At 44.7% G+C, this 26,007-nt stretch overlaps 1 protein-coding gene across 3 annotated transcripts in view; it reads right to left on the bottom strand.

Moving 5' to 3' along the window:
- LOC134348141 (E3 ubiquitin-protein ligase Midline-1) overlaps positions 1 to 26,007 on the bottom strand; it is a 429,310-nt gene that overhangs the window by 5,303 nt on the left and 398,000 nt on the right. For all 3 annotated transcript variants that reach the window (XM_063051087.1, XM_063051086.1, XM_063051085.1), the window contains exons 7-9: positions 22,415 to 22,558; positions 21,169 to 21,330; positions 8,542 to 8,749 (exon numbers count right to left, since the gene is read on the bottom strand). In XM_063051087.1, the coding sequence (XP_062907157.1) occupies positions 8,542 to 8,749; positions 21,169 to 21,330; positions 22,415 to 22,558 (514 nt within the window). The remainder of the gene's footprint in view (positions 1 to 8,541; positions 8,750 to 21,168; positions 21,331 to 22,414; positions 22,559 to 26,007) is intronic.

The raw sequence follows: 26,007 nt of genomic DNA, 5'->3' as shown, positions 1-26,007 counted from the left end.
GCATACTTAAAGGGTTGCATGACGTATTCCTGCTAATATTTTTCTAATGACTTGTTGCAAAAGAAAAAGAATGGACATATTGGAGAGAGGAATAGGCCAGGAATGTGCACAGAGCCTGCACACCATTCCACCACTAAACTAACTAGAACCACAACTCTTCACTTCTACTTGCTCCTGGTAACCTCTCACCCACTTGCTTACCAAGAAGTTCCCTCTGTTTATCGTTATAGAAAAGCTCGGTTTGACCACATGTGGAGAACTAGGTACAGCTCCAGTCACTATATCACAGTATGAATATACCGGATTAGAGGAATAACAGAGGAATTTACTAGAAGGTTTCCAGAGCAAAGATGATTAAACTCTGAGGAAAGAATACATATATAAATTTGGCCAGTACTGCCTGGAATGCAAATTCAATCTGATTAAAGATATTTAGGATGTTGAAAGGTTTGATGGGTCTTTTTTTCAGCAGCAGGCAAGCTAAGGCCAGGGGTCCTAAATCACAGCCAATATTATTCAAGCTAGAAGGCACTGAGCAAAATCCTGATCAAGACTTTTGTGAGGCAAAGGTCATATGGAATTTGGAAGTTCCAGAGTTATGACAGAATCGTACAGAGTGGCAGCACTGGCTCCAGTGGCTGAATTGATTGTGAAATGGAAACAGGGACTACCATGACTCAGCTGAGCACTGTAACAGAGGGCAGTGGTTCCTCGGAGGGCTCCTATGGTTTTCCTGCCAGGAACCATGAGGAATGATTGGGAAGTTGTTGGAGCCCAGCTTTCAGTCGGACAGAGAGCAGAGCTTGACTGATGTTAAGTTTTTGCTATGTTGCAAACTTTCTGTTGAGTGGAAGAAGATTGTTATCCATCCGCTGGAAGAGAGCCTCTTCCAACACTGAATTGGACAGCTTTAGTGAGGAGAGAGATTGATAGGATGGGTGTGTTTTCCTGGAAACAAGGGAGGCTGAGAAGTGAACTGATATAGGCATGTAAAATTATGACAGACACAGATAGGGTAGGTAGTCAAAATCTGTTTCCACATGGTAGGGGCATCAAAAACAAGAGGGCATAGCTTTAAGAAGAGAGGAAAGGGATTTAAAGCCAATCTGAGGTGATCATTTTAATTCTTATTCCTGTTCCCATTCTGACATGTTGGTTGTTGGTTTCCTGTTCTGGCACCATGAATCCAATCTCTGGATGGAGGACCAACACCTCATATTCCGTCTAGGTGGCATCCAGCCTGATGGCATGGACATCGATTTCTCCTTCCTCGTTTTTTCCCCATTCCCCCTTCCCTCTTTGTCTGTTCCCCTCTCTGGCCTCTTACCTCTTCCCTACACCTGCTCATCCAGTATAGAAAGATAAGATCCAATGGTGGGCTGGTGATATTAGAATAGAAACACGGAAGGGTTAGCACGATTGTGATGGGGGAAGGGCCAGTTTCTGTGTTGTACGACTCTATAACTCTATTAACTTGCAGACTGAAATTGGTCCTTTTAAATTGTTCACACCTGCCTTCAGTGCTGCCAATACGGGCCCAAAGAACCCTGGTCCCTGGTCAGACCCCACTCAGAGTACTGTGCTCAGTTCTGGTCACCTCATAGCAGGAAGGATATGGATATTATAGAGAGAGTGCAGTGGAGATTTACAAGGATGTTGCCTGGATTGGGGAGCATGCCTTATGAGAATAGGTTGAGTGAACTTGGCCTTTTCTCCTTGGAGCAACGGAGGATGAGAGGTGACCTGATAGAGGTGTATCAGATGATGAGAGGCATTGATCGTGTGGATAGTCAGAGGCTTTTTCCCGGGGCTGAAATGGCTGCCACAAGAAGGCACAGGTTTAAGGTGCTGGGCGTAAGTACAGAGGAGATGTCAGGGGTAAGTTTTTTTACGCATAGAGTGGTGAGTGTGTGGAATGGGCCATCCGAGCTGCCAACTGTGCCTACTGCCACGAAGCTATCCGGTGTTGGCACCCCGCCAGACTACTCTGGCCTGGGGACCTAATCTGGCTGTCCCTGGGTACACAAGCTCTTGCCCCAGTTCATTGGTCCCTTTAAGATCAATGCAGTCACTTGCTGTCTCCAGCTGCCACCATCCCTCAGGATCACACCTTCCTTCCACGTGTCCTGCCTAAAGCCCATTGTCCATGGACCACTCAACCCACCAGAGCCTGCATCTCAGGAGTTAAGGATAGTGGAAGGTGGACAAGTGATGGATTCATGTCATCGTGGATGAGTGTATGGGTCCTGGTTGACTGGGAAGGGTACTGCCTGGAGGAGATCCTAGTTTCATCTGGGATCCATTGCTCATCGAGGAGCTCCACTAGACCCAGCCGGATCGTCCTAGGCCATGAGTGCCAGCTGTAGCATGGGAGGGTGGTTCCTGTCAGTCTGGCACCCATGGCCCAGTCTCCACCCAGCTCACAGGGGTCACCTGCCGCTCATTTCCAACTCATCACCTGCAGCCTATTTAAACCCAGCTCTCATCCACAGTCCTTCATTCACCCATCAAATCAGCCAGTCTCAACCTGTTGCTCCCAGCTTTCAGCTACTTTGTTGCCATGGCATGTCAAGTATCTGTTCTCTCTTGTTTTGTGGCCCCTTGTGGCTTGTTATTTTGCAGTTTATTAGTAAAATATCATTTACTGCCAATCGTCTCCACTGCTCTGCTTTTATTTCGAGCCTCCTCTACATTTCCTGACAGGTTGATCAGGTGATAAAACAGTTTGTCCAAAATCCTTTGGATAACTCAGGAATGCTGAAAATAGGCATCAAAAACAGAAGATAGTCCCCCTTTTAACAATTGTATCCAGAATATATGTGAAATGACAGGACTAACAATTCAGCACTGCTTTGAAACCGGCCAACAGACTAAGGCAACATCACCATAGGCCCCAACAAAGCCTCAGAGGCATTGAGTGGAGTGAGTAATATTCCAGTTGGAAATCCTTCAGCTGTAATATAACAATATGCAAAATACTCCAGCAGTCTCCAAATAGCAGGACTGGTGTCTGCCCTGACACATTGGTTGTGAGGATATGAGACTGAGAAAAGTACCCCCCGGGTTAGGCCCAGGCTGAAGTACCCCCATCTTAGGCCCAGGCTGAGTCCTCACAGCAAGTTTCCTGACTACCTAGCAGTTTGCCATCAGCTACTTTACCCCGGTGAGACAGTTTAGTATCCTGAGACAGTACTTTGGGTCAGCCACATCATCACAACTCTCATTTCACGCACACCTGTCCCTTTAAGGACAGCTTACAGTTCCACAAACGTGAAAGTAGGAGCAAAAACCTTCTCAAAGGCACTTGCTCTGTTTGAAGGATTGTAATGTGTTGATACAGCTGTTTCCAGTTACTTTAAAGGGATTCTATGTTCTTGGTTTTATAAACAGAATCTGCTGCCCAGATTTAGCAAACTCCTTTTACTACAAACCCTTGTTACTTTTTGAGTCCAACTAGCTATATCCCTGGAACAGAATGTGTATCGGTCAGTATAAAGCCATGTAAAGCTCAAAGCGATTGGAGGGAAGTATGGGGGTATGTCAGAGGTAGGGTTTTTACACAGTGGTGAGTGCATGGAACACTCTGCCAGGGGTGGTGGTAGAGACAGATATATTAGGGACATTAGGTGCATGGATGAACGTAAAATGGAGGGCTATTTGGGAGGGAGGTGTTCTTCCAGTGACTGTGGGTGTATTGTAAAGGGTTAGTCATTAAGTATCTCACTGCCATGGCCTTGAACGTAACAGAACTGGCCGCAAAAACTTGGATTACACTATGGGAATACACGTGGGAACATGAATGTTCAGAGAAAACAGGGGTTGGACTCCTTAAGAGTAATTACAAGTTATAATTGGTTCTAGTTCAGCAGTTTGAGCTGGTGCCAATGTACTGGTCCACTTATTGCAGGATTTCCTATCAGGGACCAGGGTATAAAACAGAGCATTCGGGAGCTTGGGGGTAGTTCTTCGAGGCCTCACCAACAGGGTGTCACAAGCGGCACCACGAATCGGCAGAACGGGAGGTATGCTGAAGTGAGAGCAGCCTGCCACATACCTAAATAAGCACAGTGGATTCTGGTTAATTGGACCATCGGTTAATCAGGGCAGCTGCTTACATTGGGAAACTTCTAAAGACCAAAAACAAATTGAGAAAATACCTGGGATTCCCTTTATTTATTTGGGACACTATGCTAATTGGGACAGGAGACTGTTATGGAACAGTGTTTTATTAGTGTCAGTCGCGTGCTGCCGTGCTTAGAGCAAAGTTTTTAAATAGTGTCACTTATATCTGTTTGTGTTAAAAAGCAGTGATTTTTGTCACTGGTATTTGGCAAGTTACAGACAGTTCAGGACTGTTTTGCTCACTGCAGTTTCAAGCACTCAGCTTGGCAATGCCAGAAACGACCAGGAGTGAAAATGGAACGATTTTACTACGTCAAGTTAGGAACAACAAAGAATTTGAAGGCATCGGCAGTCATTGTGGATGTTACAATGAAAATGAAGATTTGGAGGATGTAATCGCCGAAAGCACTGTTTAAAGGCAGTCCTTTATCTGCACTAGGTATCTGAGCTGTTTAAAGTCAGTCCTTTATCTGCACTAGGTATCTGAGCTGTTTAAAGTCAGTCCTCTAACTGCACTAGGTGTCTGAGCTGTTTAAAGTCAGTCCACTATCTGCACTAGGTGTCTGAGCTGTTTAAAGTCAGTCCACTATCTGCAATAGGTGTCTGAGCTGTTTAAAGTCAGTCCTTTATCTGCACTAGGTGTCTGAGCTGTTTAAAGTCAGTCCACTATCTGCACTAGGTGTCTGAGCTGTTTAAAGTCAGTCCATTATCTGCACTAGGCGTCTGAGCTGTTTAAAGTCAGTCCATTATCTGCACTAGGCATCTGAGCTGTTTAAAGTCAGTCCACTATCTGCACTAGGCATCTGAGCTGTTTAAAGTCAGTCCACTATCTGCACTAGGCATCTGAGCTGTTTAAAGTCAGTCCACTATCTGCACTAGGCATCTGAGCTGTTTAAAGTCAGTCCACTATCTGCACTAGGCATCTGAGCTGTTTAAAGTCAGTCCATTATCTGCACTAGGCATCTGAGCTGTTTAAAGTCAGTCCATTATCTGCACTAGGCATCTGAGCTGTTTAAAGTCAGTCCATTATCTGCACTAGGCATCTGAGCTGTTTAAAGTCAGTCCACTATCTGCACTAGGCATCTGAGCTGTTTAAAGTCAGGCCATTATCTGCACTAGGCATCTGAGCTGTTTAAAGTCAGTCCACTATCTGCACTAGGCATCTGAGCTGTTTAAAGTCAGTCCACTATCTGCACTAGGCATCTGAGCTGTTTAAAGGTAGTCCACTATCTGCACTAGGCATCTGAGCTGTTTAAAGTCAGTCCATTATCTGCACTAGGCATCTGAGCTGTTTAAAGGTAGTCCACTATCTGCACTAGGCATCTGAGCTGTTTAAAGTCAGTCCATTATCTGCACTAGGCATCTGAGCTGTTTAAAGTCAGTCCACTATCTGCACTAGGCATCTGAGCTGTTTAAAGGTAGTCCACTATCTGCACTAGGCATCTGAGCTGTTTAAAGTCAGTCCACTATCTGCACTAGGCATCTGAGCTGTTTAAAGGTAGTCCACTATCTCCACTAGGCATCTGAGCTGTTTAAAGTCAGTCCATTATCTGCACTAGGCATCTGAGCTGTTTAAAGTCAGTCCACTATCTGCACTAGGCATCTGAGCTGTTTAAAGTCAGTCCACTATCTGCACTAGGCATCTGAGCTGTTTAAAGGTAGTCCACTATCTCCACTAGGCATCTGAGCTGTTTAAAGTCAGTCCACTATCTGCACTAGGCATCTGAGCTGTTTAAAGTCAGTCCACTATCTGCACTAGGCATCTGAGCTGTTTAAAGTCAGTCCACTATCTGCACTAGGCATCTGAGCTGTTTAAAGTCAGTCCACTATCTGCACTAGGCATCTGAGCTGTTTAAAGTCAGTCCACTATCTGCACTAGGCATCTGAGCTGTTTAAAGGTAGTCCACTATCTGCACTAGGCATCTGAGCTGTTTAAAGTCAGTCCACTATCTGCACTAGGCATCTGAGCTGTTTAAAGGCAGTCCACTATCTGCACTAGGCATCTGAGCTGTTTAAAGTCAGTCCACTATCTGCACTAGGCATCTGAGCTGTTTAAAGTCAGTCCACTATCTGCACTAGGCATCTGAGCTGTTTAAAGTCAGTCCACTATCTGCACTAGGCATCTGAGCTGTTTAAAGGTAGTCCACTATCTGCACTAGGCATCTGAGCTGTTTAAAGTCAGTCCACTATCTGCACTAGGCATCTGAGCTGTTTAAAGGCAGTCCACTATCTGCACTAGGCATCTGAGCTGTTTAAAGTCAGTCCACTATCTGCACTAGGCATCTGAGCTGTTTAAAGGCAGTCCACTATCTGCACTAGGCATCTGAGCTGTTTAAAGTCAGTCCACTATCTGCACTAGGCATCTGAGCTGTTTAAAGTCAGTCCATTATCGGCACTAGGCATCTGAGCTGTTTAAAGGTAGTCCACTATCCGCACTAGGCATCTGAGCTGTTTAAAGGCAGTCCATTATCGGCACTAGGCATCTGAGCTGTTTAAAGGCAGTCCATTATCTGCACTAGGCATCTGAGCTGATTTTGCTCATTTATTGTTAAAGAAAAACACAGCAGCAATACTGGAGTAACTCCTCTGTCAATAACTATTAGGAATACAGTTTTTTAGTACTGTAGTAGGTTTGGTAGTGCTCTAATTTGTTCTGTTTTTCATTTAAATACATAATTTGTTACTCAGTCAAATGGTCGTTTGTCTTTCTTATACTCTTTAAACTATCTCCATGAAACTTTTGCTAATTGGGCCAAAATGTACCAATCCTTTATCTACCCTAATTAACTGGAATCCACTGTATTTTAATGGTGGTTCTGTTCTGTCCTAGTAAATAGCTTTGTAGTTTTAAGTAGGTAATTGGAGTTGGTGTCTTTCTGTCGAACCGAGAGTCTTTTGTTGTAACATAATAGTGGGTTTCTCCCAAGTGCTCTCGTTCCTCCTGCATCTTAAAGGCATGCAGGTTGCTGGCTTCATTGACCGATGTAAATTGTGTGTCAAACCCGGAGAGTGTGCTGAGCGGAATGTCTGGAGACTAGGTTACAAGGAAACTTAGAGGGGAATGGGGTGGCTCTGTGAGTCAGTATAGACCCAATGGGTTGAAATGGTCTCCCTCTAAGTTACAAAGACGTAGTGAGTATACTAGATACAGACGAGACTGCTGATGCTGGAATCTGGAACATTATATAATCTGCTAGAGGAACACAGTGGTTTGAGTAGCATCTGTCGGCCAAATTGTAAGGAATTGTAAGCGCTTCTGGTCGAAATCCTGGATCAATTCTGGATGTAGAATTTCCACCTGAAATGTTGACAATTCCTTTCTCCCTACAGATGCTGCTCAACCGGTTAATATCATTCAGGAAATTGTTTGTTGTTAGTAAATACTGCGACATAAAAATTGTCAGTGGGCTACCACAGGGGTAAACCGAGGAAAACTCTGGAGCTGGAGTCCCTGAGGTAGTCCTTCACTGAGTTCAATGCTGACTGGCAGCTCCTGTGACTCTGCTGGTTCCAAATTGCATGGGTCTCTGCCGTTCATTTGGATTCATCAGCTGTGTGGAAAAGGGGAGCCTGCTACGCACGGGCAACAGCTTGCTCTGCATATCATACTGCGCTGGCTTGAGTACTGCCTTTGTATCATTTAGCCTCAACAGGCCAGACATCCCTGGAACCATTTACAGAGCAGCTGGCAGAGTGGCCCTCCGCAACACAGAGCACCGTGGGATTTCAGGCAGGACGGGAGGCGGACCCACCCACACCCACTGGACCCAAAAATCCCAATGGAGTTCGGGGTGAGATCCTGGTCTCAGGAAGTTCTTTAAACACTTTCTAGTGGGAAGGCTGGGAACAACCACCCCCCCCCCCGACCGTAGACCCTCATTTCTGGGGCCTTTCCTGTCCTTGCCTTGCACCCAGTAACACTACCTCCCTTCCCGCCAAGTCACTGTGCAAATCCCCACTGGCTCAGGACCCTTTCCACATATCATCTGAACCCCGCCAGTGAGACCCAGCAATGCCCAGGGCAGTGGCTTATGCTGTGGTGGGCACCCCTTCCCACATTCTCCCAGGTTAAATTAGAGAACAGCTTTTATATCTTCCTTTGTTGTGATGGGGTTGGAAGGGAAAGGCAACATTCATCACCCATGTCTAATTGTCAATGAGGTAGTAATGATCCACATTCTCCCGCAGTGCAGCGTGGTACGGAAATTACGGACTTTACCCTGGAAGCGATGAAGGAACACTCCTGGACCATGTTCTGAGCATCCAGATGTTAGGGATGGTATAAGATGACAGTATTTTGCCCCAATATCACTGAATGCATGGGTCAGTTGTAGTGAAAGTGATGTAGATCCTGTTATTGGATTTAGGCAAAAATATGGCAGAGCTTAATTGCACTCTAGATTTAAGTTTCCCTCTCACCATGTGCTTCCTCCAATGAGGATCTCCCAGTAATGTCGGCCACTGTCTATGTAGACGTTGCCAGTTATGCCATAGCTCCCTTGGCTGGTGAAGCGCTCTGGGGTGTGGCTCTTCTTTGAGGCGGTCTCATCCCGCTCCACGCTGAGGTTGTCATGAGAGACTTTCAACTTCCGGTGTGCAGACTTGGGATCCAGCTTGAAAGGCTGGCCTAGGATTGAAGGCACAAAGAGCAAAGTGGTCATTGTTGCAAGAATGTGGGAGTGAGGAACAGCTAGGACATATCACAGGCAACCAATCCACCTTTCTCACACTGACCTCCACCCTGCCCTGGCTTCTCTCAGGAGACATGAAACACAGGCCTTGGCTGCTAATTGAAAAAGAGGTTACTAGCAAAAGAGGTTCTCTAGGAATGCTTGGAAGTGCAGACATTCTAGAGTACCAACTCCCTGGATGCCATTGTCATCTGTAAAACATCTGGAAATGGTCTGAATCTCAAACACTTGAGCTCAATGGCTATGCTGTTATTTATTATTTAATGCAATACAGAGGGAATTGGGCATGCTGGTTTTGTGATAACTATTAAACAGAGATGTCTTCCCTGTCAAATTGACACAAGTGATCCCATGACACCATCAGAAGAAGACAGTGAGTTCCGTCTGGTAACCTAGCCACTGGAGAGAACTACTCCCAGGCCCTTATCACTTCTGATTAGTAGAATAACTTGTCATTTACTCCTTGCTCTGTGTGTGAATTTGCTGAATGCAAACTGGCTGCAGTATCTTCCAAATGTACAAGGGTAACTTCACTTCCCTCAGAGTTTTGGAGTTGTTTTCTTCAATATGATGAAAAGAATAAAGCTGCAGATGATAGAAATCTGAAGCGAAACAAAAAATGGAGGAAACACTCAGCAAGTCAGGCAGAAACTGTGGAGAGAGAAATGGTTCCAATGAATAATCATCACCCTAAGTGCTAACTCTCCTTCTCTCTCTGTAGATGCTGCCTGACTTGCTGACCAGCCCCAGCATTTCAGTCTGATGTGTTGAGTCTTCACGTAGGTCCATAAGAACTGCAGACAGCTTACCAGAGAGATGTGATTGGCAGCAATGACATCATCCTGGAGGAAGCACATGATCAATAACTTTCACTAGCTTATGTTGCAGAAAGTCTGTGTCATTGACTGGAATTCTGTGGGCACCAAGTGGATCATCAGATCTTCGTCAGGTGCGGTGCTGGGTGTACGGGACAGAGCTGAGGAAGCAGTTGCTAAACAGAGCTGCTAAATCTAGTTGCAACTTACCACAATATATCAAACAAGCTACTGGTTTCACTAACTTCATCCTGCACATGTGCTGAGTGAGAGTGCAAGGGGAGGATGGTACAGTCCTGTTTTCATTGGGACAGGAAGATGACAATTTCCCTTCTGACACCAATAAAAATAAACAACAGGTGGTAAGTTCGGGGGTCTTTCCGAATGGCCTTGAAAGACTGTTGGTTTGAGATGCCAGCACTCGCCCACTCAAGAACAATCCGCAGTAAGCATTCAAGCCATCTCGGAGACGTGTATTGCTGTGAATTGCTCCTGGTGTGGTGTCTGTGGGAGAGTTGAGGGACGTGCGGACAGTGGGTAGTAGGATTAGTGCCAAAATGGGACATGCTGTACTGAATGGTCTGTTTCTGCACTCTGCAAGTACCGCACATTGACTAGTGCAAACCAATTTATCAACCTGTCTGAAATTGCCAGGTTATTGTGCCTGTGCTTATCCCACACAGACACCAGAGCCAAATGAAGAAAGCTCTAACAACTTTAGCCTGAATGCCTGCATCAGTTGGCAAGCAAAAGGTTAAAGATTGGACCTCAAAAATTGAATAGTTCACCCACTGCAAAATAGTTTTATCATTTTCTTAATTAGCTCTGAGTACATAGACTGGCTGTATTCCAGCAGAACCAGACTGCAGCTGCAGATGCAGTTGTTTCAGATAATCTTGGAGATGGCTGAAAACTCCATTAACAGGTGGAGATTTCAGCTTGCCAGAAGGCTAGTTGGAAGCAGTTCCACCTTGTCTGCTGCTGGAGAGCTGGATTAGGACAAATGGAAGATTAGATGAGATTGTAGGGTGATGAAGCTATTAGTTTTACAGTCTGCCACAAACTTTGTTCCCTTGTCACCAATTCAACACATGACAGAAAGCAGCCTCCCCCGTCCCCCTCCCCCTATGGACTCAGTCTGTACTTCTCACTGCATCTGTACCACAGAATCAGGTCTAGTATCACTGGCTTATGTTGTGAAATTTGTTGTTTTGCAGCAGCTGTACTTTGCAAGATAATAATAAAACTAAATTACAATGAGAGGAATATATACAAAAATTAAATTAAATAAGTAATGAAAAAAGAGAGGAAAGAATAATGAGGTAGTGTTCAGGGGTTTATTGTCAATTCAGAAATCTGATGGCAGAGAGGAAGCATCTGTTGCTGAAATGTTGAGTGTGTATCTTCAGGCTCCTATGCCTCCTCCTTGATGGTAGCAATGAGAAGAAGGCATGTCCTGGGTGATGGGGGTCTTTAATGATAGATACTGCCTTCTTCGGGCATCATCTTTTGAAGGTGTCCTGGATGCTGGGAAGACTAGCCATGATGGAACTGGCTGAGTTTACAACTTCCTGCAGCTTTTTCCAATCCTGTGCAGTGGCCCCTCCATACCAGATGGTGATGCAACCAGTTAGAATGATCTCCACGGTACATCTGTAGAAATTTTGCAAGTGTCTTTGTTGACATACCAGTTCTCCTCAAACTCCTAATGAAATATAGCCAATGCCATGCCTTACTTGTAATTGCATCGGTATTTTGGGCACAGGATAGATCTTCAAAGATGATGACACCCAGCAACTTGAAACTGCTCACCCTTTCCACTGCTGATCCCTCGACTTCCTATTCCTCAAGTCCACAATCAATTCCTTGGACTTACTGATGTGAGTGCAAGGTTGTTGTTGTAACACCACTCAACCAGCTGATTTATCAAACAAGAGAAAATCTGCAGATGCTGGAAATCCAAGCAACAGACACAAAATGCTAGGAGCACAACAGGCCAAGCAGCAGCTATGGAAAAGAGCACAGTCGACGTTTCAGGCCGAGACCCTTCAGCAGGACTGGTCCCGAAACGTCAACTGTACTCTTTTCCATAGATGCTGCCTGGCCTGCTGAGTTCCTCCAGCATTTTGTGTGTATAGCTGATCTATCTCACTCCTGTACACCTCCTCGACAGCATCTGAAATTCTGCCAGCAATAGTTGTGTTGCGACGAATTTATAGATGCCTCTTGAGCTGTACCTAGCCACTCAGTCATGGGTGTTGAGAGAGTAGAGTAGTGGGCTAAGCACGCATCCTTGAGATATGCAAGTGTTGATTGTCGCTGAGGAGAAGGTGATACTCCCATCTGCACTGACTGTGGTCTCCTGCTGACAAAGGCAAGGATCCAGTTACAGAGGGAGGTATAGAGGCCCAGGTTTTGGAGCTTATTGATTAGAACTGGGAGCATGGTTGTGTTAAACGCTGAGCTGCAATCAATAAACAGCAGCCTAACATAGATATTGCTATTGTCCAGGTGATCCAAGGCCGAGCGGACAGCCAATGAGATTGCGTCAGCTGTAGACCTGTTGTGATGATGGGCAAATTGCAGCAGTTAATTCTAGTCATGACCAACCTCTCCAAACACTTCATCAAGTGTGAGTGCGGGATGGCATGGACTTCCCACGGGTGCTCCAGATTCCTCCCACAGTCCAAAGATGGCAGGTTAATCATTCATTGTAAATCGTCCTGTGATTTGGCTAGGGTTGCTGGGCAGAATAGCTCGGAAGGGACTACTCTGTGCTGTATCTCAATAATAATAATAATAATAGCATCCTTGAGCCTGGATAGTTTGTGCTTTCAGAATTTTGTATCTTCTGCCCAATGGAAAAGGGGAGACGAGAGAGTGCCCAGGGTGGGTGGAGTTATTGATTATGTTGGCTGCTTTACTAAGACAGGAAGGAGTGCAGACAGAGTCCATACAGAGGAGGCTAGTTCCCAGTCTCTGTAGTTTCTTGTGGTCATGGGCGAAGCAGTTGCACCCAGACAGGTTGCTTCCTATGGTGCACTGGTATCGATTGGTAAAGGTCAAAGAGACAGCATGGCAGATCTGGGAAGTGAGGGGATTGAGGGTCAAGGGAGGAGGGTGGACCGTGTGTTGATTCTACTAGGGACCACAATGTGCTGAAATCATGTGAACCCAATGCAAGTCAGGTGCACTCCACCTCACAAGCATTCAGACTCAGGGGACCTAATGAAAGCCACCAAAAATGCTCAGAATGGCAGCTAATGTATGTGCCTGCCCGTAAGAGAAGAAAAGACTTATCGTCTCATCCAAAACCACCCTTCTGTCAGTGGGGTCCTCTCTCAGTACTGCGTTGATGAGTTAGCCTGAGTTATTGGCTCATAATTCCTGTCTCAAGAGCCTAAAGACTGCTGACTCTGACGGCAGCATATGACCACACTACAACTGTTTCAGTATCACCAGAAATGTAAAATACTGGGATTTCAGGGTTTATCTGGAAATTCTGATTTGATGGAGACGGATGTGAGAGTACGGAGGAACACCTGGAGAAACTTCTGAAATGCCCGCTTCGCCGCTGCTGCTACTGTGTGGTAACCGGAATCTCCGACCTTGGCTTTGCTTGTTTCAGCGGCCGGGGCGAGGCAGAGGATGGCGCTCGGGAGGCTGTATCGGAGGGGCTGGTCGGAGGGACAAAGTTTTCGGAAAGACGGACTCAGTGTCGGCTGTGGTCGGCTGCTTCCAAGGCATCGGCAAGTTGACGGTACCTGGAGGCTTATGGCAGGGAGTTTCTCCCTTTTGCCACCTGCTATCTGGGACTCGGGGACTTTGAGACTTTTTTTTTACCGTGCTCATGGTTTGTTCTTTATCAAATTATGATATTGCTTTGCACTGCTGTAACTATACGTTATAATTATGTGGTTCTGTCACTGTTAGTCTTTGGTTTGTCCTGTTTTCTGTGATATCACTCTGGAGAAACATTATATCATTTCTTAATGCATGTATGCATTTCTAAATGACAATAAAAGAGGACTGAGTGTTCTCATAATCTAAAAAAAATAAAAGTTGCTCAGAAAGTTAAGTAAGAACATCTCATTTAAAACCCCAGTCTAGTTTACAAATGAGCCAGTGTTCCTGATTTGCTATTTGGCAAGTTGCGATCACATAAATACATCACATCTGGAAGTTTCATTCGTCTAGTTCGTTATAAGCAAAGTTTCCATCTGTAGCTTCAACAAAAATTAGCGTGGAATGTATGTCATATCACTTAACAATTCAAATATCTGACTGCTGACACATGCCTTCAAACAAATGGATTGCAAAAGAGTTTCCACGTTCAATCAGTGCTTGAAAATGAACTGAGATTCAGAAGAGTAGATTTAGGATGGAGATGAGGAGGAAGAGAGCAGTGAATCTGTGGAATTCTCTGTCCAGGGAAGTAGCAGAGGCCACCCCATTAAATACAGACGGCCCCCGTTTTCCAAACGTTCGCTTTACGACACCCCGCTGTTACAGAAGACCTACATTAGTTACCTGTTTTCACTAACAGAAGGTCTTTTCACTGTTATGAAAAAAGGCAGCGCGCACCTGAACAGCCAAGCTCCTCCCCCGGAACTGCATTCTCGCTGGTATTGCTTAAACACGTGCTTTATCTCGATTTATTTTGTGCATCCGTTAGCAAGATGAGTTCTAAGGTATCGGAAAAGCCCAAAAGAGCTCGTAAGGGTGTTACACTTAGCGTAAAACTAGACATAATTAAGCACTTCGATCATGGTGAACGAAGTAAGGACATTGTTCACGCGTTGAACTTGCCTGCATCCACCATTCACACTATTTATACGCAGAGAGAAAGAATTTTGAAAGCTGCCGATGTTACTGTTGGTTCTGCTCGTAGCAAAGTGGTCTCTCTTAGTCGGCATCCAATAATGGATAAAATGGAAAGTCTATTGCTTGAGTGGATTGATGGGTGTACAAAGCGTGGTGTTCTGTTAAGTTTTCTTATACTTAAGGAGAAATCAGTCAGTCTTTTTAATAAGCTGAAATAGAAAGCATTGGACGATGGTGATGAAAGTGTTGTGAAAGTGGAATTTAAAGGTAGTCATGGGTGGTTTGATCAGTTTCTGAGGCGAGGGCAGCTTCATAGTTTAAGCAGTGGTCCCCAACCTCCGGGCCGTGGACCGATACCAATCCGCGAAGAATGCAGTGGTGCAGCGGTAGCCGGAACACACCCAGCATACCTTTAAGAGAAAAGCTGAAATAAACAAGCTAATTAATTAGGTGCCGCCCGGCACATAAATGTCGGCCCAGATCAGACGTGATTGCCGATTGTGTCAGGTGGTTATTCGTATAAGCAAGTGTTTAACTGTGACAAAACTGCGAATTATTGGAGCCTTCCCGATTCCGGTAAGTGAAACTACACTGTACATACATTATTTCTACTTTATATTGGCTGTGTATTTTTATGTGTTATTTGGTATGATTTGGCAGCTTCATAGCTTCAAGGTTACTGGAGAGAGTGTTTCTGTCGAGAGTACTTCCATGAGATTTTCGCTGCACAAGACAATACTGCAGGAAAGTATTTCTACTTTATATAGGCTGTGTATTTATCATATCATTCCTGCTTTTACTATATGTTACTGTTGTTTTAGGTTTTATGTGTTATTTGGCATGATTTTGTAGGTTATTTTTTGGGTCTGGGAACGCTCAAAAATTTTCCCCATATTAATAAGTGGTAATTGCTTATTCACTTTACGACATCCCGGCTTACAAACCGTTTCATAGGAATGCTCTACCTTCGGATAGTGGGGGAAACCTGTATATTTAAGACACAGTTAGCAGAGGAGGTTGATTCCGGAGGTGAGGGGGTGAGCCTATGAAGAGAAGTAAGATAAGTGAGAGCAGTTGGTGGATTCCATTCATGGAACCAAACAGACAAGGGGGAGGACAGCAGGGATATTTGGTTACTTGTTGCATTACTGATGTACCTGTGGTACGTTTTGGTAAATGAGAGCTGTACTTGTACTCTCACTGCTGGGTCATAGGATTATGGCCTTAAGAACAACCTCAGAGACCTGATTACAAAGTTCTGGATCAATGCATCAGTGCTGTCTTTATAGGAAGAGCTATGTATGCTTCTGCAGGTAGATCTAAGAGATCCTATGAGACTATTTCACAGAAAAGCCGAGGAATTAGCTCTGAGGGTTCCAGCTAACATCTATCCCTCAATCAACACCACAAAACCCAGTTTTTCTAGTGCTTCCACGGCTGTTTGTGGGAGCTTGCTGTGCTTGGATTGGCAGCTGTGTTTCTTATGCAATACCTTCCTATATTTTAAAAGCAATACCTTGGATATAATGTTGTTTAGAACAACCTGAAGTCACGGAAAACAAAGTCAAAGTCAAAGTCAAACTTCTCTTCAACTATTCAGTTCTGAAACCAACTGGCACAACCTGAATCACAAGAGTTTAGCAATACTGTTGTTACGAAGAAGCAGATTCGTGGAATCATTAAGTGGGTCAGAGACACTGATTGCAAGTAAGCCCATTAACTATTTATTAACAGGACAAACAGTGAAACACTGAAACAAACATCTAAGTCAAACAAGTACTTACCTAAGCCCCCTAAGTTACAAGACGATGACACTAAGTATTCAATAACCCTTCAAGCTAACCTCAGTTACAGATACGTATCTAAACTGAGTACCTGAAGAGGCAGGGCATAACAGAAACTAAACGTGCACACAGTGGCAACTACTTAACTAAAGTGTGCACCCGGGCCCTCTGCTCTGCAGCACACTACCCACTGTCCACTGTTTCCACGGCACCTATCGCCTTCCTGGTCCACGGTGACCCGAGAGGAGAAGACACCACATGGTTACTGCGCACAAGATTTAAACCCTACCGGTGCTGTCATGTCATTGGGTTAAACGGTAAATGGGAGGGGCTGCGATGCTGCTTTCCCGGCCTCCCACGAAGGAATGGCTTTCGATGTGCAGGTGAGTTAAGACACTGCAACATGCTGTGACGACCTTGATCGTTTTGGCTGTTTTTTTTAAATCTTGTTCCTTGTGTTCTTTCTTGTAAACATTTTGTATCTTTTATGTTAATGATTTTCTTGTGAACGCTGCTTATATCATGCTATATGCATGTGAGGCTGCTGCAAGTAAGTTTTTCACTGCAACACTGACTACCGATTCTTGAACATCTAAATAATAACCTTGACTTTGACTTGATTCTGCGTGAATTCGTATAATTTTAATTAATATTTTCATTTCAGTCTCTCTAAGGTACAGCAATCTCTTGTATCATCACTTCAATTTTTATGTATGTGATATACACACACTGGACACTTCATTAGGTACCTCTTGTACCTAATAATGTGGCCACTGAATATATGTTTGTGGTCTTCTGCTGCTGTAGCCCATCCACTTCAAGGTTTGACATGTTATGCATCCAGAGATGCTTTTCTGCATACCACTGTTGTAACGTGGTTATTTGAGTTACTGTCGCCTTCCTGTCAGCTTGAACCAGTCTGGCCATTCTCCTCTGACTTCTCTCATTAACAAGGCATTTTTTCCCACAGAACTGCTGCTCACTGGATGTTTCTTGTTTTTTGCACCATTCTCTGTAAACTCAAGAGGCTGCTGTGTGTTAAAATTCCAGGAGGTCAGCAGTTTCTGAGATACTCAAACCACCCCATCTGGCACCAACAATCATTTCACAATCAAAGTCACTTAGATCACATTTCTTCCCCATTCTGAGGTTTGGTCTGAACAGCAACTGAACCTCTAGACCATGTCTCATCCATTTTATCTCCCTTAGCTTCACCTTCATCCTCTTTTCAGTGGCTTCCTCCAAAGCCACGGTTGCGTAGCGGTTAGTGCGACGCTAATACAGCTCAGCTCGGAGTTCAATCCCTGTGTCCTCAGTAAGGAGATTGTACATTCTCCCTGTGGAATGTGTGGGTATTCTCTGAGCTCTCCAGTTTCCTTCCACAGTCCAAAGATTGTAAATTATCTGATGATTAGGTTAGTGTTAAATGGGGCGTTGTCGGTGGTTGCTGAGCACGCAGCTCAAAGGGCCAGTAGGGCCTATTCCGCACCGTATCTCTAAATAATAAATAAATAAATGAGGCAACAACGTCAAAGAGCACATGTGCACCTTAGATCTATGAAGACATCTGTTTCTATTTCTTGGCGTGCCGACAAAACCACCAGTGAAGACATAATGTTCCCCCATATGTTGCACATCACACATCCCTGCTCCTCAGTTATTTCCTCTATGAGGAAATCCTGTACAAGGAGCTACAATATTAACAAATAGAGCCAAACCATTTCAAAGAAAAAGGCTGCAAATTTAAATATTTTAACTCTTAAGGTTTTTGTTAGGTAAGAGTGGTTAAAATACCGACCAATTACGATCAAATAGAATGTAATGACAGTCTTAGGGTGCATTGGCAGTTCTTACAGGTATGTCTTCTCCCTAATTACACAGGAGGCCATTTGATCCATTAGGTCTATTGCAGTGATCCCATTTCCCCACCGATCTGCATTTTTCTGGGATGTAGGAAGAAACCGGAACACCCCAGGGAAACCCGTGTGGCCACAGGAAGAATGTGCAAGTTCCACATGAACTTTCCTGGGGGTCGGGTTTGAATGCAGATTGCTGGAGCCTGAGACAGCGACACCACCCGCTGCTCCACTGTGTCATGCTTATAGTGCTGAAAGATTAACAGTTAAAATTAAATATAAGCAGTTCCTCATGTAGATCAAGATTCTGGACGAACTCAACAGGTCGGGCAGCATCCCTGGAGAGAGAAGCAGTTGAACCTTCATCTGATTTGAAACATCCAATCTGTAGCTCTCCCTATGAATACTGCCCAACTTGCTGAGCACGACCATTATTTTCTGTTTTTGTTTTATATTTCCAGAATTTGCCATTGCTGTACTGCAATGGATCAAAATAATGGTTGCTTTGTTATAAAGATCATAGTATGTCATAACAATGTGCAGAGGAGGACTGTGTGAATGATGGGCCTTTTTTATGTTGGTTATACTATTAAGCAAATTTTTTTTGTTCTTTTGGGCTGCTATGGTTATAGGACACATGAGGGGTGATTGATAAGTTTGTGGCTTAAGGTAGAAGGAGTCAATTTTACAAAACCTAGCACATTTATTTTTCAACATAGTCCCCTCCTACATATACACACTTAGTCCAGCGGTCGTGGAGCATACGGATCCCTTCTTTGTAGAAGTGGCCCACAGCAGGGGTGATTGATAAGTTCGTGGCCTAAGGTAGAAAGAGATGAGTTATTAACTTCAAACTTTCTGCATTATCACTCAAAGAGCTGAGCTGCACACGCAAGTAACGAGAGTGTCTTGGGACATCCAGGTGGTCCACAGCAGGGGTGATTGATAAACTCCTGGCTTAAGGTAGAAGGAGATGAGTTATACTGCTCTTGTTACATGCACATGCAGTTCAACTCTTTGAGTGAAAATGCGTAAAGTTTGAAGTTTCTCCTCATCTCCTTCTACCTTAGGCTACGAACCTATCAATCACCCCTACTGTGGTCCACTTCTGGAGGTCCAAGACGCCGACTTCTACAAAGAATTGATCCGTATGCTCCATGACCGTTGGACTAAGTGTGCAAATGTAGGAAAAATAAATGTGCTAGGTTTTCTAAAATTGACTCCTTCTACCCTAGGCCACGAACTTATCAATCACTCTTTCGTACATACTGGATACAAACTGTGTGAAGTCATGGATTCTTTAAACAAGCACATCAATCTCCAGTGACCGCATTGACCATTTGTTGAGCATTGAGCTGAAGGTTCAGTTGAAGTGCACTATGCCATCATTTCTTTGCTAGACTGGTGGCCAGCTGAATTCAGGACAAACAGAAGCCCAGGTAAGATGCATTCAGTGTTAGGGGTGGAATTTCATCCTCTTGCTGATTAAAATACTGCTCCTACCCATGAATCAGGCACTGCCTACTACTGATGGCACAGGAGGGACTGTGGTGCTAGGATCTGGAAGAACTTAGCGGGTCAAGCAACATCTGTAAAGGTGAAGGGAGGATAGTCAATGTTTCAGGTCGAGACCCTGCGTTAGGACTGAGACTGTAGATGGAAAATAATCGGAGTTAGGCCCATCTTCTCTCTACACTCTCAGTCCTGATGCAGGATTTCAACCTGAAACACCCAATTACCCCTTTGCCCCGACAGATGTTTTTCGCCCTACAGAGTTCCTACAGCAGTTTTTGTTTTCTGCTCCAGGTTTCTGCTGGAAATGAATGACAGCTCAATTTTCCAATTGAAAAGTTGACAAAGAACGTAGAAGGTAGAACAGTACAACACAGAAAGAAAAACCCTTCAAGCTTTTAACGTCCACGATGCCCTTGCTCCTAATTGTTGAGACATAGGAACAGGCAGGGGATAGGGAGATGTGGACCTGCACACACTCACATGCCTGCCCAGATGCCTCTTCAATGATGCCATCATACCTGATTCCATCACTTCCCTTGGCAGCATATCCCAGCCACCCACCACACTCTGCGTAACAAAACTTGCCTCATAGATCCCTGTTTAACCTTCTCCACTCACCTTAAAGCTTTGCCCCCTAATATTTGACATTTCCACCCTGGGGGAGAAAGAAAGGCTGTTTATTCTATCTTTGCCTCTCATTATTTTAAACACTCCATTTGGGAATGTACAAATCCTAATCAGGTTTTTGAATCTTTTTATCAGGGATGAGAAGTAACAATCTGAATGCAGTTCCCAAGGCGCTGGGACAGGATGTTGAACTCATCCCTCACCCAAGTCCCATTTCAGATTTAAAGAAAACAGTTCAAGCTTGAGTTAATTCCATTTGTAGATCTGTTCGTCCTCCTTCCGTCACTCCACACGTACTCATTTCGCCATGAACATGTGGTGACTTCATCAGCTTTCAGTAGAAGAACGGATCAAATTTCAGGCTCCACATTGCTGACACAGGGGTTACAGCTTGGGGAATGGAGGTTTCTTGTATCGCGGGAATGCAGACATAATGCAAGTGTTCCCAGCAAATTGAAGTGCAAGAGTAACATCCCGAGTGAATTCTGTCACTGTAAAACTTTCAAAGGCAAACTCAACTCATTGATTTCAACAGCAACTATAGTGTTCTATGTTGCACAGTACATACATCCCTACAGCTCCAACAATCTTGTTTTCTCTCTCTCCCTCTCCTCTCTGCTCATTTATCTTCAGCTTGCATCTCCTCAAAACTGTGATTAATAAGCCTTCAACTCTATGTCATGCTTGTAGTGTTGAAGGATTAACAGCACTTTGGCAGCACTATTACTGCCTAGATCATGCATTTTCCCTCAGTCTCCACCCTCTCATACAATTTGGTTCTCATCACTCCCCCACTCCTCTCCCCACTTCTCTCCAACTTAAAACATGCCTGATTTCAGATGAAAGGTCGTCAACAGAAAAAGGTTTACCCCATTTCTCTCTCCACAGCTGCTGCCTGACCTGTAGAGCGAGTGCTCTCTTTCTCATAACTTACTGTTTGTCTTTAGTCTGGAGGGTTCACTGCTTTGGCTGCCAGCTTGGTTAATGGCCTTGACCACGAAGATGTACTTGGTGCCACTCTGTAGACCGTGCACTGTGTAATGGTTCTGCTTGATGTTTGGAACAATCATCCAGCTGTCTGCCGAGCTGCACAAACCTGCACCAGAACCCATAGGAGATCTGTATGAGTCTTGTGCATTTGTATCAAAGACAACTTTAATGTTTACTGCACAGATAGAATAAACACAATGTGGCTCAAGAGATGGTAAACAGGAATTTAGCAATTGCTAAAGAGCAAAGCTGACTCAAAATCATTCCATCTGTGAGCCTGAGAAAACTCGGATTCTCAAGCAGTACTGTGGGATTATTGGGATCGACTGGGTGCTTACATGGGCTCAGCAGGAACCGCTCCCAAGTGCAAGTCCAAGATTTGAGTTCTCCTCCTTCAGAGTTGATAATTGAGTGACATGCGGTTGAAAATGTTGTCATTCATTCGAGGCATTAAATCACCAAGACTAACATACACAATGCTATGGTAACAGGGGAACTTGGCTCATGGACTGTGGAATATTTAACACCCAACCAATGCAAATATAAATAAAATGGCAATAAATGATGAGAACATGGGATGACAAGGTAAAGAGTTCTTAAAGTGAGATCATTGTTTGTGGTGCTAGTGAGTGTGGTTATCCCCTTTTATTCAAGAGCCTGATGGTTGAGGGGTAGTAACTGGTTAAGCCTCCCACTGATTTTTCTCCAGAGGCTGCTTGCATCATTGTCCAGCAAGATTCATTTTTGATTCAGAAAGACCCCAGGGCAATTTGGGAGGATGGGGACCCACTGGGGGAAGAGGGAAGGCATTGGGCCCATCAGGTCATGCTGGCTCCCAGAAGAGCAATCCCATTAGTCCCATTCTCTCTCTCCTTAATCCCCTGTGGCTTTGCAATTCACTCTCTCTCACGCCTTCCCACAGTTTCCCACTTACATTTGGAGCAACTTATCCATGGCCAATTAACCTGCCATCTTGTCTCTTGGATGTGGCAAGAGACTTACATGATCACCAGGTAAACGTGCAAAGTCCAAATGGACAACTCCAGGGGCCAGGGTCGAACCCAGAACCCAGAAGCTATGAAGCAGTAGAACTAATCATCATGCCACCCTTGCAGGACATAAATACGACCGCATTTCTCCTGTACTCTGGAATAATAAAATACTAACACCAACAGCAACTGTGGACTTACTAACTACATTGGCGAGTCCAGTGAAAATGGTGTACTGCAGTTCATAAGAGACCACACTGAATTCATCATCGGAAGTCCAGTGAACCGTGATGGTGTCATGCGATGCGGTGCACAGCTCCTCTCGGATTGCCGGTGGATTTGGCGCTGCAAAGGCAAAATTAGCTAAATGTTTCATTATTCATTTGGCTGCTGAAATATCTGTTACCATCCACCCAACCCTCAGTCCTAGTGATCACTCAGAGTATAAATTGCTGTCAGCAGTAATTAAATGTGCAAACAGGAATAATTCAGGATAAACTTACTCTAAAATTCCCTGAAAATAGTGACTGAACTGAACATGCCATGGCATCACTTAATATATTGTTGGGCGTGGAATGCAGCTGTCGTTTGAATTTTGCAACTGATGATTTGCTGTTTAATGTGCACCCTTGCATTCAGTCTCAGACATTAACCATGTGAGTCATCAAGGCACGTGGTGAAGTGCATTCGAATGTGAAATACTGACACTGGCTCCAAGTATGCAGATTGTGAAGCCAATAAGCCTGCATGATAATTTGTGAAATTTTTCAAGGTAACCAATGCAGAAAATCCTATGTGTACAAACATGGAGAATCCAATATTTAGCAGCACTAAGGACATCCTTATCTCCAACTGTGCTATTTAAAGGGGCCCTACTTAAACAGTTTGTTTCCATTGCGAAAACAAAACCTGGGGAAAATGTTATCCCTGCATTTGAATGGTCTCTCTCTTGTCTCTCTCTCTCTGTCTCTCTCACTCAATTCTGTCAGAGTCCAGGGTCTTGGACAAGGTTTAATCGATACAGTTTGTGGATTGGACTCTGTGATTCACTTTATGATGTGTTTCTGGTTGCTTCTTTCTTGCTGCTATTTTGTGAGATCTTGATCGGGGCGGACTGGCGCTGAGGCCTGAGGTTAGCAACCGATACAGAGCTAGATTGAACTGAACTGAATCTGCCTGGACTGGTTCGATGATTTGTGGATTGGAGTTTTATATTGTGTTTTTTGTTGTTTGCGCGATTTGTTTTTCTTTGCACCTTGGTGGCTTTCATGTTCCTCTTTGAACGGTTTGTCTTCCTTTGTTTCGTGGCTGTCTGTGGGAAGATGGATCTCAAGGTTGCATACATACCATGACAAAAAATGTACTTTGAATCTTGAACCTTTGAAATCATCTTCCCAGAAGGTGAGCCATATTAAGTACCCTGTATTGTCAAACAACTGGCCTCGTGCATACTTGTGGTACTTTTCTTCAGTGCGACTATCACTGTCCTCATAGCTTCGTAGTGTGCTCACTGATGTAAAGTCAGTGTCATCTGAATGAAATGGACCTTGGGCAACCATGGATGTGGAAGGCTTTGTTTAGGACTCAGCATGAGCACTGATGGCTGACAGGGAAGGGCTTGACGGCTGGTACGAAGATTTCACATACACTGTCATCCTGACAGTGAATAGCAGAATCATCCTCCATGGGGCCACAGCCAAACCCCTAGCAGGGCACATCAGCAATACTAGAGGACAGGTTGCTAAAACCCGGTTAGCTCCTATGCACATCGCAATCTCAGCCATTCAGCCAACTGAATGTCTTTGCATGAATATCACCTGACCTTCCACTGCATGTTGGATGGCTGCTGACGTTATTTTGATGAACATCGTCCATCAGACACTAACTGATGAAGGGATCTGTTAGTGTGCGATGGTTTACATTGTGGTGAGCATAGCCTCCAAGCCCTGTGTAAAGTCCTGGGCAAGGCTGCGGCCCAGCTCCTGAACAGCAGCCTTGACCACCTGAAAAGAGAAAGGGTTGAGGGCGGGAGACAGAAGAGAAAAGGCACTTGCTTACACCAGAAGGAGCTTATGAATGAGACTAGTCTAGTGGAAGTGAGCAAGACTAGGCAGGCAGGCATCCTGTCATTTTCACAGGTCCCCTTCCTTCCAGCCACTGATTCTGTAATCTCATGTAAAGCACATGAAATCTTACTCCTTCACTGGAGTAAGGCCATGCTGGCACTCTGCTGATTCCCCACTGGCTCTCCCAGTCACCGGAGAGAGGAATCTGACAGGCAGTGTCATGTGAAGGATGTGATTGGCCCGGGTCACAACTAAGTAGTCAGGAGTGTGTTTGCACTATGGGATAGGAGTGGTGATGGGTGTGTGAATGAGTACTGAACATTTGCAACGAGTCTGGATTGACAGAGTTTATCAGAGAGTGACTGATGGGATTGATTGCCTTGTACTGTGTTTGGGACTAATGACTTGCTGAGATTGGCCAACGTTGCCATATATGACAGCACTGGTGTCATTTGGTTGGGTCCTCGGGTGTTTGACCCTGACACTGATCTCCTGACACTGACTTTGCCCTGTGTGTTGAGAGAGCCTTCTGAGGATACAGGATATCTCCTGACTCCCCCTCCCTCGCTACAGACTGCCATACCTCCTCTCTCCCAGCTGTGTCACCTGTTCTCCAATAGTTCACCATCACCTTCACAACATTGCTGAAGGCACAGTGGGCCTGCCTGCCCTCTTCATGGTGCGAACTACCCTGGAAGCAAGACTGACTTTCCAAAGATAGTGGCTAATCCACTCATTTCTCATTACCTACGGAACTCTATAATTGAAGCCAGAATGGCTGTGAGAGTGCAGCCTATGGGCTCTGAGTGCAGCCTCAGTGAGGCCTTTTCTGCTTTGCTACTTATGACTAGTGGGGTTCCACGGGGATCGGTGTTGAAAACGCTTCTTTTCATGTTCTATGTCAATGAGTTGGTTGACAGAATTGATGGAGTTATAGCCAAGTTTGTGGATGATATGAAGACGGGGGTGGAGGAGCAGGTAGTGCTGAGGAAACAGGTGGTCTGCAGAAGGAGTTAAACAGATTAGGAGAATGGGCAAAGAAATGACAGATGGAATACAGTGTCAGGAAGGGTATGGCCATGCGCTTCGGTAGAAGGAATAAAGGCATAGACTATTTTCTAAACAGGGAGAAATTCAGAAATCAAAGTTGTAAATAGTCTTTGGGGTCCTCGTTCAGGACTCTCTAAAGGTTAATGCAGGCTGCAGGCTTAAGGAAGGCAAATTCAATGTTAGCATTCATTTTGAGAGGACTAGAATATAAAAGCAAGGATGCAGCGCTGAGGTTTTGTAAGACATTGGTCAGACCACACTTGGAATATTATGAGCAGTTTTTGGGCATCTTATCTCAGAAAGGATATTCTGGCATTGCAGAAGGTCCAGAGGAAGTCATGAGACTGATCTGAGAATGGAAGGATTAACGTATAAGGAGCGTTTGGTGGCTCTGGGCCCTTACTACTGGAGTTTAGAAGAATTATGGGGGTACTTCATTGAACTGTATCAAATATTGGAAGGTCTTGATATAGTGGATGTGGAGAGGATGTTTCCTGTTGCTGGGGTGGGGTGGGGTGGAGTGATCTCGGACCAGAGAGCATGGACTCAGAATTCGTTGTCACAAATGACGGTAGAGGCCAAGTCATTGGTTATATTTAAAGCAGAGGTTGATAGGTTTTCAGTAAGGGCATCAAAGGTTACAAGCAGAAGGCAGGAGAACAGGGTTGAGAGGGATAA

Source organism: Mobula hypostoma, chromosome 6, assembly GCF_963921235.1.
Source record: "Mobula hypostoma chromosome 6, sMobHyp1.1, whole genome shotgun sequence".
Lineage (NCBI taxonomy): Eukaryota > Metazoa > Chordata > Chondrichthyes > Myliobatiformes > Myliobatidae > Mobula > Mobula hypostoma.
This window is presented reverse-complemented; position numbering and strand designations above follow the sequence as displayed.